The sequence below is a fragment of the Anser anser genome (genome assembly GCF_964211835.1).
Source record: "Anser anser genome assembly, chromosome: 29".
NCBI lineage: Eukaryota > Metazoa > Chordata > Aves > Anseriformes > Anatidae > Anser > Anser anser.
The window spans coordinates 786,904-806,142 of record NC_139750.1 but is presented as its reverse complement, the minus strand read 5'-3'; the positions used below and the strand labels follow the sequence as shown (position 1 = coordinate 806,142).

At 52.9% G+C, this 19,239-nt stretch overlaps 1 protein-coding gene across 1 annotated transcript; it reads right to left on the bottom strand.

The window, feature by feature from the left end:
* Positions 1-2,389: 2,389 nt before the first annotated feature.
* Positions 2,390-8,480, bottom strand: LOC310887854 (olfactory receptor 14C36-like). The gene has a single exon (XM_083814032.1). It carries the CDS (start codon positions 7,418-7,420, stop codon positions 6,470-6,472), a length of 951 nt encoding a protein of 316 aa, XP_083670158.1. The 5' UTR covers positions 7,421-8,480; the 3' UTR covers positions 2,390-6,469.
* Positions 8,481-19,239: the final 10,759 nt, after the last annotated feature.

Below are 19,239 nucleotides of genomic sequence, written 5' to 3'. Positions count from 1 at the left end.
TGGATTGATAGACCATGGGGCACCAGCAGCAAGGGGTGGAGAGAACCCAGACCACGAGGACATGAGTCCTGGGTGAAGGAGAGAAATGTGAGAGGTGGGCTGAGGGAGACGGGGAGGATGTGCTGCTGGCAGTGCTCTGGGCAGCACTGGCAGGAGGAGCGTGGGGCAGCAGGGTCCATCAATGTGGTTCCAGCCACCCCCCAACAGGGCACGGGCTGTGTTATTGACGCGTGGGGCAGAGACGGAGCAGCTCCATGGGGAGGGGAAATGCGGGAGCTGGTGCAGGGTCTGCACTGGGACGTGACCCAGGGAACAAAGCGGCACAAGAGCCGTCTCCAAAGGGATGGTGCGAGGCTGACGCTGCCCCAGACCATCTCCATGGGGATGCTGTCTTCCCTGGGGTTGTGGCCACAGTGCCAACACAACACAGTGGGGCTGTGCTGTGGGGACAGCCCTGTGCTGGCCCAGGGAATGGGGCTGGGGGAGCCCAGTGGGGTCCTGTCCCTCTCTACCCATCCCCAGACCAGCTCTGCCTCTGTCCCCAGGCTCCGGGAGAGCTGGGGAGCCCTTCCCTGAGGCCGTGTACGAGGAGATTGCTTACAGCCTGGCGTGGGAGAAGCAGCCGAGGTTCAGTCTCTCAGGTGGGTGCATGTCCCTGTGGGGGCACATCTGCAGGGCCCTTTCTCCCTGCCCCAGACCAGGGCTGTCCCCTGCGGCTCTTGCCCTTGGTTCCTGAAATCGTTGGGCCGTGGGGTCTGTGGGAGAGCATCCAGTGGTGCTGGGCCCAACAGAGGAGCTTCTTCCCCACCAGCTCTGCCCATCCCAGAGGGGACAGCCCCTCTCTGCCTGGCCTTGCACCTAGGGAACAGCCAAGGGCTGAGCAAAGAGGCTGTCCCAAGGCAGCTCGGGGAGGCCCTCTGAGAAGCACCTCGTCCCAAGGGAACTGGTCTCCATCCCATGCACCCCCAGCTCTGTTGGTGCCCATCCCCAGCAGTGCTGAGCACCAATCAGGGCAGCAGGGCTCATCCCACAGCACCCACTGCAGCTCTCCGCAGGCTCCTTGTCAGAGGGGTCCCTGACCCAGCTTCAGTACTACCCCAGGCACAGTGATGAGGAGGATGGTCTGGGGCCAGACCCAGGGGTTGGAGGGGGAAGGAGAGGAAGGGCTCCATCTCTCCTGCCTGCAGACAGACAGACAGCAGTGCCACTGAGTGCCATCATCAGAGCTGGAAGGATGAAGGCTCTGCTGTGGCCTGACATCAGCAGCGTGTCAGCCCTGTGTCCCTGCACACTCTCCCATCCTCTGCTCTGCAGGATGTCTCTTCTCACTGCCACCACCTGCCCTCTCCTTTCAGATGTCCCTGTCCTGCCCGGAGGTGACCCAGCAGATGGCTATGACGATGCTGGGGAGGTTTCTGACCCTGGGGAGGATCCTGTCCCTGGGCAGGGGGACTGGGATGTGCCCGGGATTCCAGAGGAGGGAGATGGGCCCAGGGATGCAGCCACAGGTGAGAGGGCAATGGAGCGCTGCTGCTTCCTTGGTGCCAACCCCAGCGCCAGGCAAGTCCATGTTGTATCAAGAGCCTGATCTCCCAGCACGGGGAACCCGTCCTGAGAGATTTCCTGGGGGCTGGGAGAATGGGCCAAATGCCTCAGGGCTGGCGAGGAGGAGGAAGGTGATGTACAGCCCCAAAGGGCTCCCCTCAGGACCAACCACAACAGCCTGCCTTGATGCTTACAGGGGGAAGCCTGCGCTCCCAGAGAAGTACTGGGGAGCCTGGAGCTGAGGAAGACACCTCATCCCCCTTCCCGGGAAGCATGGGCTATGACGATGCTGAAGAGATGTCTCTGGCATGTCCCCACGAGGACACCCAGGATGTGTCACCAGAGCCCCATGCACAAGGGTCCCAGAGCCCCAGGCCAGCAGAGCCCAGCCCTGCTGAGCAGCTGGGTGCAGCCAGGAGGGAGGAGAGCTCAGTGCCACTGGGAGAGCCGTGAGTGCCAGGGAACGGTCTTCCTTTTCCAGCAGGCAGGAGACACACATGGGTATTTCCCCTCTTGGTATTCCCCTGTTTTTATGCTTTGTGTTGGCAAATGTTTATATTAAAACCCTCTGGGGCTTTGCCCCAGATCCAGTGCTTCCCTGCCCAGGTGTCAGGGCACCTCCCTGAGGCTGATCAAGGGGAGCAGAGCTCAGAAACACAGCGGTTGGGGAGGGTCACGTCTTAGGGACAGCAGGATCAGTGTCTGGCTGTGGGGCTGCCAGAGGCCCTGGTCCCTGGTCACTATTCCTGGTGACAGAGACATCTCCGTCCTGCCAGCCACAGGCAGTTTCCAGACGAAGTGGATCTCTATGAAGCCCCATGAGGCACTCACTGGCAGTGCCCTGGCTCTGCTGTCTTGGGCCCCCATGGAGCCCAAGGATGCCTGCCCAGCACCCACAGGCAGAGATACCTCTCTTACAGGAGCTGAACGGGGAGAAAGGTTGGACCCTTGGGCAGGACTTGGCACCCAAACTGCCCTCCCAGCTCCTGCTGGTGGGTCCCCACAGCCCTTCAGCTCTTCCCCAGCAGTCTGGGAGGTGCTTTTGGTAGTGGGATGGTGGGCTGGAACACCTATTGCAGCATCTATTTAATCCCTTTGGGTCCGGTGTCCTCGCTGTGTCCCATTGCATTGTCCTGCATACCCCCAACCTACATGTCGTGGGGGGCAGTATGAGAAATGGAGAACCCATTGATATGGTTCAACAGTAAATGAAACACTGGTCTGTTAACAACACTGTTTTGGTCTCAAATGCAAAACTCAGCTGCATATGAGCTTCTCTCAGTAGAACCATAGAGATTCAAAGAGTTTCAAGGGGGAAATGAATCCTAGCACAGGAGCTAGCAGGACTCATCCAGAGAGCTTTAGCTATTACGGGGGAAGGGGATAAAACAGGGATCACCAGAGAAGTGCCTGGGGGAACAATGCTGAAGCTGGGGGTGAGGCAGATGTCTCATCTGAAGTTCATCTACACCAATGAATGCAGCATGGGCAACAAACAGGAGGAGCTGGGAGCGACTGTGAGACAGGCTAGCTCTGACCTAGTTGCTGTAATGAAGCATGGTGGGATCACTCCCACGACTGGGGTACTGTGATAGACGGCTACAAGCTCTTCAGAAGGGATTGACAAGGAAGGAAGAGTGGTGGTGTGGCTCTTTATATTAAAGAGTGTTTTGATGTTGAAGAGCTTGGGGTTGGGAATGGTAGAGTGTCAATGGATAAGAATGAGGGGAAAGGCCTGTAGGGGTGACATCTTGGTGGGGGTCTGTTATATGATCATATGACCAGACTGGTAGATGAGGGAAGGGCTGTTGATGTAGTCTACTTAGACTTCAGCAAAGCCTTTGACATGGTCTCCCACAGTATTCTCTGGGGAAATTCTCTGCCCATGGCCTGGACAGGTATAGTCTTCTCTGGGTAAAGAACTGGCTGGAGGGCCATGCCCAGCGAGTTGTGGTTAATGGAGTTAAGTCCAGCTGGCGTCCCGTTACAAGTGGTGTCCTGTACAAGTGGTAGGTACTGGGGCCTATCTTGTTTAATATCTTTACTGATGACCTAGGTGAGGGGATTGAGTGTACCCTCTGTAAGTTTGCAGATGACACCAAGTTTGGAGGTAGTGTCGATCTGCCCGAGGGTAAGGTGGCCCTTCAGAGGGATCAGGATAGGATGGGATAAGGCTAATCGGATGAGGTTTAACAAGGCCAAGCACCCGGTCCTGCAGTTTGGCCACAACAACCCCATGCAATGCTATAGGCTTGGGACAGAGCTGAACATGAGCCGGCAGTGTGCTCAGGTGGCCAAGAAGGCCAATGGTATCCTGGCCTGTATTAGAAATAGTGTAGCCAGCAGGAGCAGGGAGGTGATCATCCCCCTGTACTCAGCTGTGGTGAGGCCACACCTGCAGTACTGTGTTCAGTTTTGGGCCCTCACTACGAGAAGGACATTGAGGCACTGGAGCGTGTCCAGAGAAGGTCAACAAAACTGGTGAGAGGTCTGGAGCACAAGTCCCATGAGGAGCGGCTGAGGGAGCTGGGATTGTTTAGTCTGGAGAAGAGGAGGCTCAGGGGAGACCTCATTGCACTCTACAACTTCCTGAAAGGAGGTTGTGATGAGGAGGGGTTGGCCTCTTCTCTCAGATAACTAATGATAGGACTCGAGGAAATGGCCACAAGTTGTTCCTGGGGAGATTTGGATTAGATATCAGAAAAAACTTTTTCTCTCAAAGAGTGGTCAGGCACCGGAACGACCTGCCCAGGGAGGTGGTGGAGTCACCATCCCTGGCAGTGTCCAAGAAGCACCTTGACCAGGTGCTACAAGGCATGATTTATTAGCTTAGGGGGTAGTATTGGTGATGGGAGGATGGTTGGACTAGATGATCTTGTAGGTTCTTTCCAACCCTGTGTTTTTATGATTCTATGACGCTGTGACTAATGGTAACAAGTAATGTGTTTGGGGTTTGACTTCAAGGTAGGAAATGAGGTTGGGGATTAGAGCAATGGATGCCTTTCAGGGTGAGAGAGAGCATTAAGGGTAGGACTAGATTTTCTCATTACTAGTTAGAAGTATAGACATAACATGAATATTTTCCTAGTGAGTGTTGCAGAAGCAACGGCCTTATCTGAACCCCTCTCACCTCTTCCAAATCTTTCCTTACTGTTATCCAAGACCCTACTCTCTCCACCAGATTTCCCACTTTTATTCTCCCAGCTTCCCCCTGGACTCCCCATATGTGTCACCCTGTTGGGGGCAGCTTTCTGATGGCCTTTATGACCTCAGGGGCTCTGCCTCCCTGCTGTTGGCCAGCCAGGGGCTGGGACAGAAGTGACCTCACAGCCAGCATCCACAGGGCTACAAGGAGCTGTTGTGCTCAGGAGGCCTCTTCCCAGCCCCCCCAGGAGCAGTGGGTGCAGGGGATGCCCTGCACAATCCCTCAGGTACTCTGCCTGCCAACCAGCTCGTTCTTCAGAAGGACTCCTACATGTCCAGGCTCACGTTTCTTCATACAGCCTTTAGCAACTCCAGGGCATCCTGAAGGGAATGGCCACCTCTGTGTGAAAAAGTGAATCAAGCACTGAATGTGCATTTTAGAGAAATGTTGAGACCTTTGCAGAAAATTATAATAAAGGCTGAAAAAGGGACTGTACCCTCAAAAGTAAATGACCTTAAGAAACTGTCTGTCCTGAAAGAATTGATGGCAACCCTAGGGAATGGCTTCTGGAATTGGGCTCACTCAGATTCAGCCCGCACCCTCTTACCCCAAAAACCCTGCAGCCCCCCCAGGCCAGCCCCACTCCCCAGCACAGCACAGCACCACACTGCTGGCACTGGGGCTCCTCAGGCAGCACCACTGCACACACACAGTGCCCTGCTCTGCTCCCAGGACACCCCATGTCCCACACAGCCTTGCCCCAGCCCACCACGTCTGGGCTGGCCTGAGCAGCCATTCCTGCAGCCCCTGCCCATGCTGCCCACAGCCCCCGAGCTGGCGGTGCTGCTCTGCAGAGCGAGGGGGCTGCGGTGTGCAGGGCCGTGGGGGCACTGTGCAGGGCCGTGCTGGTCAGGCTGGGAAGGCAGAGCCAGGTGGTGGGGGGCGCTGCCACTGACTGCCTCCCACACAAGTGGTTCTTTGGCCATGGAGGGTGCGCACAGATAGCCGGCCTTCTTCAGAGTCAGAGACTCATGGAATAGTCTGAGCTGGAAGGGACCCACAAGGGTCATCAAGTCCAACTCATTTCCAATGTCGGGAGCTGTTTTTCACTATATCCAGTTTATGAAATTTCACCAGAGGTATAACAACCAGTTCATCAGACTGTTTTCCCTATGCCTGCTGTGTTTCCTGAAGCTGCAGAGATCTTCTTTGCCTGTTCCCTCGCAGATTTAGCACCTTATCTCTGGGTGGCTCCACCTGGGACATGCCCGTGCTCTATGGGCTGCACGCTCTACTGACTCCCTGGCACACACTGTCCCTGCCGAGCTCTTGACCTCTCCTGGCAGCTCCTGCTTCCCTCCAGGCAGACGCCTGCCTGCCATCAGCCCTCTCGCATATTGTGGACAGAGGCAGGTGAATTCACCATCACTGTGGGTGCTGGCCAAAAACAGGGAACAATCACAGGTGCACCCTGACAGAGCTGCTGTGCCAGGACCCTTCTCCTGCACACTGCCACGTGCCCCTGAAGCTCTACCAGAGGTCTACTAGGAAGGATATCAGGCAAGTGAGTCAATGCATGGTCTTTTCTTTTAGTAAAATACACAGAAAGCCTGACCCACCATTTATGTAAAGACTTGGAGTCACATGAGACAGGTACATACAATGTAATAAGGTATGAACAATGACATTTCTTTGTGGGAAACACTATGAGAAGTAAGGCAAAGTAAAAAAAAAAAAAAAAAAAAAAAAAAAAAAAAACATTTCTGGGTCTTTATAAAGTTAACATTGAGAAGACGGGCAGTTTATTCCTTCTGAAAAACCTCCAGTCATCACTTTCCACACTACATCCTTGAGCTCTTTGTTCCTCATGCTGTAGATGACAGGGTTGACTGCTGGAGGCATCCCCGAGTACAGAACTGCCAGCAAAAGATTAAGGGAGGAGGAGGACATAGAGGGGGGCTTCAGGTAGGCAAAAAAGGCAGTGCTGATGAATAGGAAGACCACGGCCAGGTGAGGGAGGCACGTGGAAAAGGCTTTGTGCCGTCCCTGCTCAGAGGGGATCCTCAGCACAGCCCTGAAGATCTGCACGTAAGAAAGCACAAGGAAAACAAAACACCCAGATGCTAAACAGACACTAGCCACAATAAGACCAACTTCTCTGAGGTAGGCATCAGAGCAGGAGAGCTTGAGGATCTGGGGAATTTCACAGAAGAACTGGTCCAGGGCATTGCCTTGGCAGAGGGGGAGGGAAAAGGTATTGGCAGTGTGCAGCACAGCATAGAGAAAAGTACTGCCCCAGGCAGCTGCTGCCATGTTGACACAAGTTCTGCTGGTCATTATTGTCCCATAGTGCATGGGTTTGCAGATGGCAATGTAGCGGTCATAGGCCATGATGGTGAGAAGAGAAAACTCTGCTGAGATGAAAAAGAAAAAGACTTGTGCAGCACATTCCAAGTAGGAGATGGCTGTGGTGTCCCACAGGGAGTTGGCCATGGCTTTGGGAACATTGGTGGTAATAGTGCCCACGTCCAGGAGGGTGAGGTTGAGGAGGAAGAAGTACATGGGGGTGTGGAGGCGGTGGTCACAGGCGACGGCTGTGAGGATGAGGCCGTTGCCCAGGAGGGCAGCCAGGTAGATGCCCAGGAAGAGCCCGAAGTGCAGGAGCTGCAGCTCGCGGGTGTCTGCGAATGTCAGGAGGAGGAACTCAGTGAGGAAGCTGCTGTTGGACATTTGCTGCCTCGGGGCATGCAGACCTGCTCTAGGAGAAGAAAAAAGTGAGAAGTTCGGCAGACTTCTCTGAGCAAAACCCAGTACTCCTTCAGAGATATTACTATTATCATAGAATCATAGAATATCCTGAGTTGGAAGGGACCCTTAAGGATCATCAAGTCCAACTCTTGATACCGCACAGGTCTACCCAAAAGTTCAGACCATGTGACTAAGTGCACAGTCCAATCTCTTCTTAAATTCAGACAGGCTCGGTGCAGTGACCACTTCCCTGGGGAGCCTGTTCCAGTGTGCAACCACCCTCTCTGTGAAGAACCCCCTCCTGATGTCGAGCCTAAATTTCCCCTGCCTCAGCTTAACCCCGTTCCCGCGGGTCCTGTCACTGGTGTTAATGGAGAAAAGGTCTCCTGCCTCTCGACACCCCCTTACGAGGAAGTTGTAGACTGTGATGAGGTCTCCCCTCAGCCTCCTCTTCTCCAGGCTGAACAGGCCCAGTGACCTCAGCCGTTCCTCGTACGTCTTCCCCTCCAGGCCTTTCACCATCTTCGTAGCCCTCCTCTGGACACTCTCCAACAGTTTCATGTCCTTTTTATACTGTGGTGCCCAGAACTGCACACAGTATTCCAGGTGAGGCCGCACCAGCGCAGAGTAGAGCGGGACAATCACCTCCCTTGACCTACTAGCGATGCCGTGCTTGATGCACCCCAGGACACGGTTGGCCCTCCTGGCCGCCAGGGCACACTGCTGGCTCATATTCAACTTGCTGTCAACCACGACCCCCAGATCCCTCTCTTCTAGGCTGCTCTCTAGCGTCACATCGCCCAGTCTGTACGTGCAGCCAGGGTTTCCCCGTCCCAGGTGCAGGACCCGGCACTTGCTCTTATTGAACTTCATGCGGTTGGTGATCGCCCAGCTCTCTAACCTATCCAGATCCCTCTGCAAGGCCTTTCCACCCTCAATCGAGTCAACAACTCCTCCAAGTTTGGTGTCATCAGCAAACTTGCTCAAAATACCTTCTATTCCTACATCCAGATCGTTTATAAAAATATTGAAAAGTACCGGCCCTAAAACGGAGCCTTGAGGGACACCACTGGTGACCGCCCGCCAGCCTGACGCAGCCCCATTTACCATAACCCTTTGGGCCCTGCCCGTTAGCCAATTGTTCACCCATCGTATGATGTTTTTATTTAGCTCTATGGTGGACATTTTGTCCAGTAGGATCCTATGGGAAACCGTGTCAAAAGCCTTGCTGAAGTCCAAAAAAATCACATCAGCTGGTTTCCCTTGGTCCATCATACGGGTGATCTTATCATAAAAGGAAATCAGGTTAGTTAGGCAGGACCTGCCCTTCACAAACCCATGCTGGCTGGGACCAATGACTGCTTTGTCCCCCAGGTGAGCCTCAATAAGTTCGAGAACCATCTTCTCCATGATTTTACCAGGCACTGACGTGAGACTGACAGGCCTGTAATTGCTAGGGTCTTCTTTCTGACCCTTCTTGTAAATCGGCACAACATTTGCCAGCTTCCAGTCTACCGGGACCTCTCCAAATTCCCAGGATCGTTGAAAAATAATTGAGAGAGGTTCCGCGATGACGTCCGCCAGCTCTTTCAGCACCCGGGGATGAATCCCATCCGGACCCATGGACTTGTAGGGATCCAGGTGGAGTAGCAAATCCCGCACACGTTCAGGGTCGGTTGGGAGTTTGTCATCCCCACCGTCCCAGTCCTCTAGCTCAGGGCACCCTGGGTCCCGAAGCCCATCATCGGCATTGAAGACAGAGGCGAAGAAGGCGTTAAGCGTCTCTGCTTTGCCTATGTCATTGTCTGTGAGGAGACCTTCCCTATCAAGGAGCGGCCCTATGTATTCTTTAGTTCTCCTTTTTCCATTCACATATCTGAAAAAGCCCTTTTTATTTTCTCTCACAGACACAGCCAGCTTCAACTCAAGGTGTGCTTTGGCCACACGAATTTTCTGCCTACAAACACGAACGGCATCCCTGTATTCTTTCCATGACACCTGGCCCTCCTTCCAGTAGCGAAACACTCTCTGTTTCCGCCTAATCTCCATTAGAATGTTCCTGGTCAGCCACGCCGGCCTCCTGCCCCGCCTGCCTGACTTGCGATATTTAGGAATTGCTTGATCTTGTGCTTCTAGGAGGCATCGTTTAAAGAATGACCAGCACTGGTGGACATCGAGGCCTTCAAGAGCAGTTTCCCAGGGGACCTTGCTGACTAGTTCCCTGAGCAGCCTGAAGTCCGCTTTCCCCATATCTAGGGATGAGGTTTTGGTGGCACTTTTCTTTCTGTCACCGTAAATTTTGAACTCAACCACTTCATGGTCGCTTTGACCAAGGCGGCCACCAATCACCACATCTCCCACCAGACCCTCTCTGTTTTCTAGCAACAGGTCGAGGAGGGCACCTTTCCTAGTTGGCTCCGTTAGCACCTGCACCAAGAAGTTATCATCTAGGTGCTTCATGAACCTCCTGGACTTGCTCGTGTCAGCCGTGTGGCACTCCCAGTTAACGTCTGGCAAGTTGAAGTCCCCCATAAGGACAAGGGGAGTTAATCTCGAGGCCTCTCTTAGTTCTGTAAAGAATAATTTATCGGCGCTATCGTCCTGGCCAGGCGGTCTGTAATAGACTCCCACAACGACATCCCCTTTATTCGTTCGTCCCTTGATCCTTACCCAGAGGCTCTCAACTTTGCCATCTCCGACCTGAAGTTCCACACAGTCCAGCCCCTGCTTCACATACATCGCCACCCCACCACCTCGCCTACCCTGCCTGTCCCTCCTGAAGAGCCTGTAACCATCTATCGCAACACCCCAGTCACAGGACTCATCCCACCAGGTTTCGCTTATGCCGATGATATCGTAGTTGCAGGACTGGGCCAGGACTTCTAGCTCATCCATTTTATTCCTCATACTGCGTGCGTTCGTGTAGAAGCACTTCAGGTGCGTCTCCTTACACTCAGCACCTTGTGGATCTGCCCGAAGGACCTCACTGGCACCCAGCCCCTCTGATTCTAGCGTACCTTCCCTTAGGTCTTCACCGGCGTGCCTGGTTTTAGCCCCTTCCCCCTTCGACTCTAGTTTAAAGCCCTATCTATCAGCCCTGCCAACTCCTGACCAAAGATCCTTACCCCTCTCCGAGAGAGGCCCATCCCATCCGGTGCCATCAGGCCCTGTGTAGCATAGACCTTCCCGTGATCAAAGAACCCAAAGTTCTGCCGGTCACACCAGTCTCGAAGCCACGAGTTTATGTGAACAGCACGCCTTTCAGCTTCGATCCCCCCTATCGGAAGGACAGAGGCAAACACAACCTGCGCCCCTGATCCTCTAAGTAGTCGCCCCAAATCCCTAAAGTCCCTTTTGATCGCCTTCGGACTTCTCGTTGCTACTTCGTTGCTATTCCCTGTGTGGAATGAAGAATGAGTCATCTCATTCAACAACCCTCCCAAGTGAATGACAGCGTGCCTGACAGTGTAGAATGGAGTTTGGGCACATAGTTCACCATCAGTCCAGTTCAGAGCAGAAGCTTACACCCACCTGCACCCTAGACAAAGAGAGTAGGAGAACCTCACACATGTGGAGAAATAAGAGAAAATACCACAATGCTCCAACCAGCTGACAGAGGGAAAGGCAGACGGGCACGCAGTGAAGCCTTCACTCTACCAAGCTTGCATGCCGCCTAGAGAAGTGACACTGCAGGGCAGGTACTCTTAGCCTTCTCGTTGTGTATCACCTTGCAAGACTCAGGCTCCTCTCCTCTCCTGGAGGTCCAGCTGAGAAGGAGGTGGCTCATGCCCTAAAGCCCCTGAAGGCAGAGGCTGTGCTGGGTGTCAGAGGAGAGCAGGGGGTTGCTGCAGGCCTGGCAGGGAGTGCAGAATCCCCCCTCCCTTGGTGTTCCAGGCAGCAGCTTCCCTGTCCCCACATCTCCTCCCTGCCATTGCTGACAGACCCTGTCCCACCTGCTGTGTACTCAGCTCTGCCATGCAGACACCTCCTGTCCCAGGACACTATTCTGGGACATATTCCTGTGTTCAGTGGCTAAGGAGCAGCACTGACTTGTCCTGAGAGCCCTTCAGGGCAGGAAAGTGAAAGAGAAGACTTAGGAGGAGGAGATTTAGGGCAGATAATCCCTGCTCTGGAGCTTGTCATTCTCGTCTTCTCCAAAGAAACCATGAGAGTTCTCCTGAAAGATGCCATAGGCTGTGGGATTTGCCGGCAAATCTGGAGATAGCACCAGGAACAACAGCTGCGCTGCCCTGCAGCCAGAGACTTACCCTGTTCAGGGCTGGGAAGATTTCTCCCGCAGTCAGCTCTCAGCAGCCCCCCTCCACACTGCCTTTAACATCTCCCTCCCTTCTCTCAGCTGCCCTTGTCCCCTGCACGCAGTGCCCCCAGCCCTGCTGCGCTGTGCAGAGGAGCTGCTCGTGGGCAGAGCTGTCTCTCTGCAGCACTGCCCGCTTGCCAGGAGCTCCCCTTGGGCCCAGGAGCCCTGCCCAGCTCAGCAGCACAGGGAGCTCTTGACAAGTCCCTGAGCCTCCAGGGGGATCAACTTTGAAACAGACTGAAGTAATCATTTATATTCCTTCACTCCACTGGAGAGGGACCACTGCCCTTCCTCATTTCAGAAGAAGTATGATGTCCAAGGATCACCTTTCCAGGTCCTGGTTTCAGGCAGAACACCCACCCAAGGATCTCCCTCTCCCTGCTGAGGGAAGGATTTCAGCTGAGTCAAACCAGGCATCTCAAACTTGTTTGCAGTACAGAGGCTAGAAGGAGGTTTAGCTGCCTCTCCCATGCCTCACGGAAGCCCACAGGAGTTGGGATTCCTCTTGCCTTGGTTCAGGTGGGCACAAATCAGGCAGCTGTATGTCAGCTGCTTGTCTCAGCTCCCAGCACATTGAATGGAGACAGAGGCCAGGAGGGAGCTGTTCAGATGCAGACACCAGGTGACATTGGAAATGCCAGAGTGACATTTGAGTGACATTTGAAGTGCCAAATTCCTCTGGGCGATAGAGGTTTTACTATTGCATGTCCAATATAATATAGCTGTAACTATTACTCAATAGCAAAGAAATAAAAGGCGAGCTATGATCTGGTTGCCATCACTGAAACATGGTGGGACCACTTCCATGACTGGAGTGCTGCAATGAATGGCTGTAGGCTCTTCAGAAGGGACAGGCAGCACAGAAGGGGTGGTGGTGTGGCTGTCTGTATTAGAGAGTGTTTTGATGTTGTAGAACTCGAGGCTGGGAATGATAATGTTGAGTCCCTATGGGTTTGGGTCAGCGGGAAGGCCAAGAAGGAAGACATCCTGGTGGGGATATCTTATAGACCGCCAAACCAGGATGAAGAGACAAATGAGGCGTTCTACAAGCAGCTGGCAGGAGTTGCACAATTGCCAGAACTTGTTCTCGTGGGGCACCTCAACTTCCCAGGTATCTGCTGGAAATACAGTACAGCTCAGAAGAAGCAGTCTAGGAGGTTCCTGGAGAGTGTGGAAGATAGCTTCCTGACAAAGCTGGTTAGTGAACCTACCGGGACGGTGCCCAGCTAGACTTTTTTTCACAAACAGAGAAGGACTGGTGGGAGATGTGGTGGTCGGGAGCTGTCTTGGGCAGAGTGACCGTGAAATGGTAGAGTTCTCTATTCTTGGTGAAGTCAGTAGGGGGATCAGTAAAACTGCTGTCTTGGACTTCTGGAGGGCAGACTTTGCACTGTTCAGGACACTGGCTAGCACCTTGGGAGGCATTTCTGAAGGACGGAGGAGTCCAGCAAGGCTGGGCACTCTTCAAGAAGGAAACCTTAATGGCTCAGGAGCAGTCTGTCCCCACGTGCCCAAAGACGACCCGGCGTGGATAATACATAAACACAAAAAGGAGGACTAAGGAGAATCTCCATCCTTGACTGGATGCGGGGGGAAACTTAGTGACAAGAGATGAGGAGAAGGCTGAGGTGCTTAACGTCTTCTTTGCCTCAGTCTTTAGGAGAAAGAGCAGTTGTCCTCTGGCTACCCATCCCCCTGAGCTGGTGGAAGGGGATGGGGAGCACAATGTGGCCCTCATAATCCACGAGGAAATGGTTGGCAACCTGATAAAGCACTTAGGTGTACGCAATTCAGTCAGGACGGATGGAATCCACCCGAGGGTACTGAGAGAAGTGGCGGAAGAGCTGAGCAAGCCACTTCCCATCATTTATCCGCAGTCCTGGCTATCAGGGGAGGTCCCAGTCGACTGGCGGCTACCAAACGTGATGCCAATCTACAAGAAGGGCTGGAGGGTGGACCTGGGAAACGATAGGCCTGTTAGTTTGACTGCAGTACCAGGGAAGCTCATGGAACAGGTTATCTAGAGTGTCGTCAAGCGGCACTTGCAAGGCAACCATGCGATCAGGCCCAGTCAGCATGGGTTTATGAAAGGCAGGTCCTGCTTGACAAACCTGATCTCCTTCTATGACAAACTGACGCTCTTAGTGGATGAGGGAAAGGCTGTGGATGTGGTCCACCTTGACTTCAGTAGGGCTTTTGACACCATTTCCCACAGCATTCTCCTCAAGAAACTGCCTGCTCATGGCTTGGACTGACGTACACTTCATTGGGTTAGAAACTGGCTGGGTAGCTGGCCCCAAAGTGTTGTGGTGAATGGAGGACTCCACTAGTGAGCAGCAGTTGGAGGCTGTTCTGGAGAACAAGTCTTGTCGGATGAGGGGGAATGGGCTAAAATTGCGCCAGGGGAGGTTTAGGTTGGATGTTAGGAAAAACTTCTTTACTGAAGGGGTTGTTAGGCATTGGAATGGGCTGCCCAGGGAAGTGGTTGAGTCACCATCCCTGGAGGTCTTTAAAAGTTGTTCAGACGCAGAGCTTACTGATATGGTTTAGTGTAGGACTTGTTAGTATTAGGTCATAGGTTGGACTAGGTGTTCTTGGAGGTCTCTTCAACCTAGATGATTCTGTGATTCTGTGGTTCTGTGATAATGTCAATTATTACAGGAACGGTCAATATTCTGTGTGGCCGTGTGTCTGTGTATGTTTATTTCAACAGTTCCTTATTTTTAATTTGGCTAATTTTGCACATTAAAATTGTATTATTCTTCCCATTTCCATTCCACTATCTACTTGTTGAGCATAGTTCAAAGACTCTGCACACAACGAGCCAGGCTCTCTGTGAACATAAACAAAAGAAAGGAGCCTGCACTGCCTTCTTTGTCTGACATCCTTCCTCTGAGACCTGGTCTGGATCTGCAAGGGCAGATCCTGTGTGCAGGGGTACTGAGGAAAAGAGTCCCATCCCAGCAGCACGGCCAGGGAGCACCAGCGCTTGGTGCCTGCAGAGCTGCTCTCTTGCCACTGCCGCCCTCTCCTGCTGAGCCCTGCTGGTGGGGTCAGGCCCGGCTGCTCCTGTAGCTTGGTGCCAGTGCTGCTGTGGGGCTGTGCTGGGACTGCAGGCAGGGACAGGCAGTGGGCACGGCAGTGGCACAGCTGGCCTCCACTTGCTGCAGCACTTCCCTCCTAAGAGGGGATCTCCTCCGGGCACTGCCTGAAGGCTGAGGCCTTCCTGCAAAGTTGCTGTGAAGAACAAGCCCAAGGAAGAGACTCCAAAGAGGCTCTGCGTTTTGCTGCTTTCCAGATGGGCTCAGGGTGGTGAGAGCAGAGTCCAACATGGACTTTGAGGGATCTGGGGCTGGTTCACAAGTTCCCTGTTAGTTGCTAGTGGCCACGCAGCTGATGAATACTTCTAATTCCTAGACACTCGGGCTCCACAGAACATGATGGTGCTGATGGCAGATGAGCTTTTTTTTCCTGGAGGGAGCCAGGAGTTTCCAGGAGAGCCCAGGTGATCTGCAGGGGCAATATGAGCCTGGGAGACAACCGCCGAGTGTGAGCCTGTCCAAGGTGGACTGACCAGAGCTCAAGAGCTCAATCTGGTGTGAGCAGGCTGAGGAGAGCTCTGCAGCCCCAGGGCACGCAGCAGCCCCAGCAAAGGAGTCTGGCGAGTGATTCCTTGCAGCCCTGGGAGAATGGCAGTGACCCCATGAGGTGGGTCTGCCTCCCAACCTGCCCAGCACAGCCCTGGAGATTGCCACCGTGCCCGGGCACCACAGCCCCCTCGCTCTGCAGAGCAGCACCGCCAGCTGGGGCTGGGGCTGGGAGGTCACTTCCCCTGAGTGTCTTCTAGGCCAGCTTCAGGCACATGGCTTCTGGATGTGAGCGTGATCTTCACTGTGCACAAGGAGCTGAGAGACTGCCAACAGGCACGGGGCTGGAACATTGCCTGCAAGGTGCCTCCTGCCCTAGCAGCTCACAGGAGTGGCACGGATCTGGCTGCAGTGTGTCAGAGAGGCTGGGAGTCCAGCAGCAGTGCCATGGGCTTGAAGGATCACAACCAGCTCACTTCTGTCTGGGCAGATTCGGCCCCAAGAAGGGGGTGTTTGGCAGGTATGGTATTAGGAGGGCAGTGGTGCCTCAGAAGCTCTAAGTCCAGTAGGAAGCGAATGGCTGTTAAACGGCCTGTGAGTTGACTTCTTTCTGAAGTAGCTGACAGGTCATCCCTTGACTCCTGGCTGGGATCTGTGAGCCTAAAGGAGGCTCACATCTGCTGGTCTCCATGACAGGCCAGCAGATGCACCTGCTTTGCACATAGTTTGTGAGATCCTCTCTCCCTAAGTACCTGGTAGGCCCCATTGAGGAAGAGGTCTTGAACGGGTGTTGTCATGTCAGAGGTTTCAGCTTTTGCCTCATTCATCCTTCAGGGCTGCTTTCAGTTTTCGACACAGAGGGGCCACTGCCTCCCAGATGCCTGGGGGAACACAAAGCCTTCATGAGGCCATGGAAGAAGTTACCCTGGGTCCATAGGAACCATTTCGGAAGCAAAACGTGTAGGCAGGAAGCGCACTTTTGTGGTGTTGCAGAGCTGCTGGGCACATTGTGCAGGGTGCTCTGACAGCCTTTGTGTCCTTCTCCATGCTGGCTTAGGAGCTGCTTCTTTCTCAGGAACAGAGGAGCCAACAGAGGTGAGACACATACTCTGAGTTCATGAAAGCCATCAGAAAGCTGCCCCTAAGACAATGACTGATATGGGGAAAAAGGAGGAGCGTGGCCAGGAGAGATGTGAGATTTGAGGGAGGAAAGAGGAGCTTGGACAACAGAAGCTAACAATTTTGGAGAGGTAAGAATATTCAGGTAATGTTGATCCCACCATAAAGCTGACTTAAAGCAGTCATGTGAAGCCCTTGCCCTATTTTAACCTGTTACTTTAAAACCTAAATCTAAATGCCACTCCACACCCTGACAGGAATCCACTGCTCTAACTTTTGACCACAATATCCCTTGAAGCCAAAATCAGTCCATAACCCCTCTCCGTTACCTTTACTCTCTTGCTCACCCAGATCCCTGCCCTTAACACTAACATTAAAATGCTCTACTTAACCATAGTCTTCTTGCAGACCTAAACAAAACCCTCAACCAAAGAGCTTGCCCATACCCTAACCACAGACCTGACACCCCAAGCAGAACACCAAACCCTCCCGCTAAACATCTGCTTAATGTCTCACCCAGAAAGGTTCGCCGTAGTCCCTAACGCCATACATGAACAACTAAAAAAAAATAACTAAAACACAACTAAACAACATAACTAAAAACCACTAAAATCCAAAGCCTGTCTTCCTGTGCATTAACATTCTCACCTTTAACCCTTTTCCTAACCCTTAACTTTAGGTTCTTGTTCCATTGGGGCAGGGTAGGAATCGTGAGATTGCGGTGCATTCAAAGGTGAATGCGAAGGGCCATGGATCTGAGCAGCTTGTAGGTCACAAGGAGGAGATGGGTGGGAATGCTCTGATGAGCTCAGCTCTGCCTCAGGATCTCCTGCCCCAGCAGGACGAATGTGACTGTGGAAGGGACTGTGAGGTCACCTCTGTCTCTGCAGTTGATAGGGCAGCAGCAGGAACATGTCACGGAAAGGGATTGTGAGGTCACTTCTGTCTGAAGTAGCTGACAGGTCACACTTCTACCTAGGATCTGTACTTTTCAGCTGACATCTGCCAGTGGTCCTGCAAGGCCAGCAGAAGGCACCTGGCTGGCATGCTGACTGTGGGATCCCCTCTGCCTACATGCCCAGGAGGACCCAGACAGAAAGAAGGATCGAATATGGGTTGTCCTGTCCCTTCTGCTTGAGCACATGAGTGGACAGCAGCCGGTGCAAGGCTTGGTTGTGTCTACACAAGAAGCTGCAAGGCCAGCAGCAGGACCATGGCTTGGAAGATGATGGTGAGGTGACTTCTGTCTGGTTGGCTGACAGGCCGCAAGAAGGCCAATGGGTTGGGATGCCTATTTTAGGACTGGTTTCCACCCTGATGGAGCTTTCTGTGGTAGTAGGAAAGAGCAGGAGAGAAAAAAATTGCCACAAAGTGCACCATGGAAGGCTGGCACTGGTCATGAAGAAGAAATGTCCCTCAAAGTGTTGTGCTGTGGTGTTAGAGGTCACCCAAAGAGTGTCTGTGATCAGAATATGGCTTCGTGTTTCAAGGAACAGCTGGTGAGGGTTGACGAGACATCGGTGAAACCACGGAAATGCCGGGATGAGAGCAAGGTGGTGAACAGAGATGGGTGTCTGCAGCCTTCAAGGAAATAGGGCAAAGTGTGGGGCAGCATAGGGAAGCCTGGAGAGGACAAAGAGGTGGGTGCTGGCAAGAAGAGAAGGCCCCAACAGCCCTGACATTTTTGTCCCCTTGGATAGAGCTTCTGAGGAGATGAGATATAGTCATTGCAAGGGGGCTCATTGCTTTCTTGAGACCCTGTGCAGAGGCAGGGAGGTGTCATGTCATTGTTCTTCTTGTGGCATCACATTGCCCACCACATCCCACAGACCCCCAGTAAGAGCCCTGAGCCAGACGTGGAGGTGCAGGATCTTCCCTCCCAGTGGCTGGAGTCAGGACCTGGCCCTTTTACTTCACCACCACAAACCCAGAGTTTTCTCAGCACAGTGCTTTGCCTATCTGTGATCATGGCCTCCAACTATCTGCCCTAACAAGTCCCTGAGGAGAATCTCTTGGTAATGGCCCTCAGTGGGGCCCATTAATACTCCAAGTCACTTCAACTTTTCCTTCTGACTTTACTTTCTCAAGCAATGGCATCATTCTCCTCTCAGTATCTGAGGTTCAGAGACAGAGCATCAAAATCCACCATGGAATTCATTAAAATGCAGAAACACCTAAGGAACCATATGTCTTCCATAGTTTTATTCAAGTGTTCAAGACTTGGACAGCTAATTGGAGAGCTTTCATGGTGTAGTTAAGGAGGAAGATTTCATAAAGCACCTAATAAAAATCTTTTCTCATTTTAAAGCGTGGATTTTGTTGCATTTCAGTTTTGAGCATCTTTCTTCAATTGATATTAATCCAGGGCTTCTCCTATGGAGATGTCCATAGGGAGGAAAAGCAGACTCTTGAGGTCTGACAGTGCATGGACAACCTTGCTCCTCACCACCCCAACCCTGACATTTCTCTCATTGGCCACCTGGTGCTTGCATCACTTTTCCTTACACCAGACTTCTGCACTGAAGTCTGCAGCTGGATGTTACAGCCCCTTTGCACCAGCTCCCACCTGCTTTCCTTAGAGACCTGGCTGCACACAGGCACAAAGGGGTTTTTCCTTATTTTTAAACAAACAGCAGGAAAACATGCAGCAATTTTCCAAACAGCAAAGCAAGCTCCTCATCTTGAATGTCTCCAGTGAGGTTTACCTTCCCAAAAGGATGACTCTAAATTAAGTATTTTATACTGATTGATAGGAAATTATAAATATTAAGATATGT

Coding starts and splice junctions, on each gene's coding strand:
- LOC310887854 (XM_083814032.1), bottom strand. CDS start 7,420: ATGTCCAACAGCAGCTTCCTCACTGAGTTCCTCCTCCTGACATTCGCA.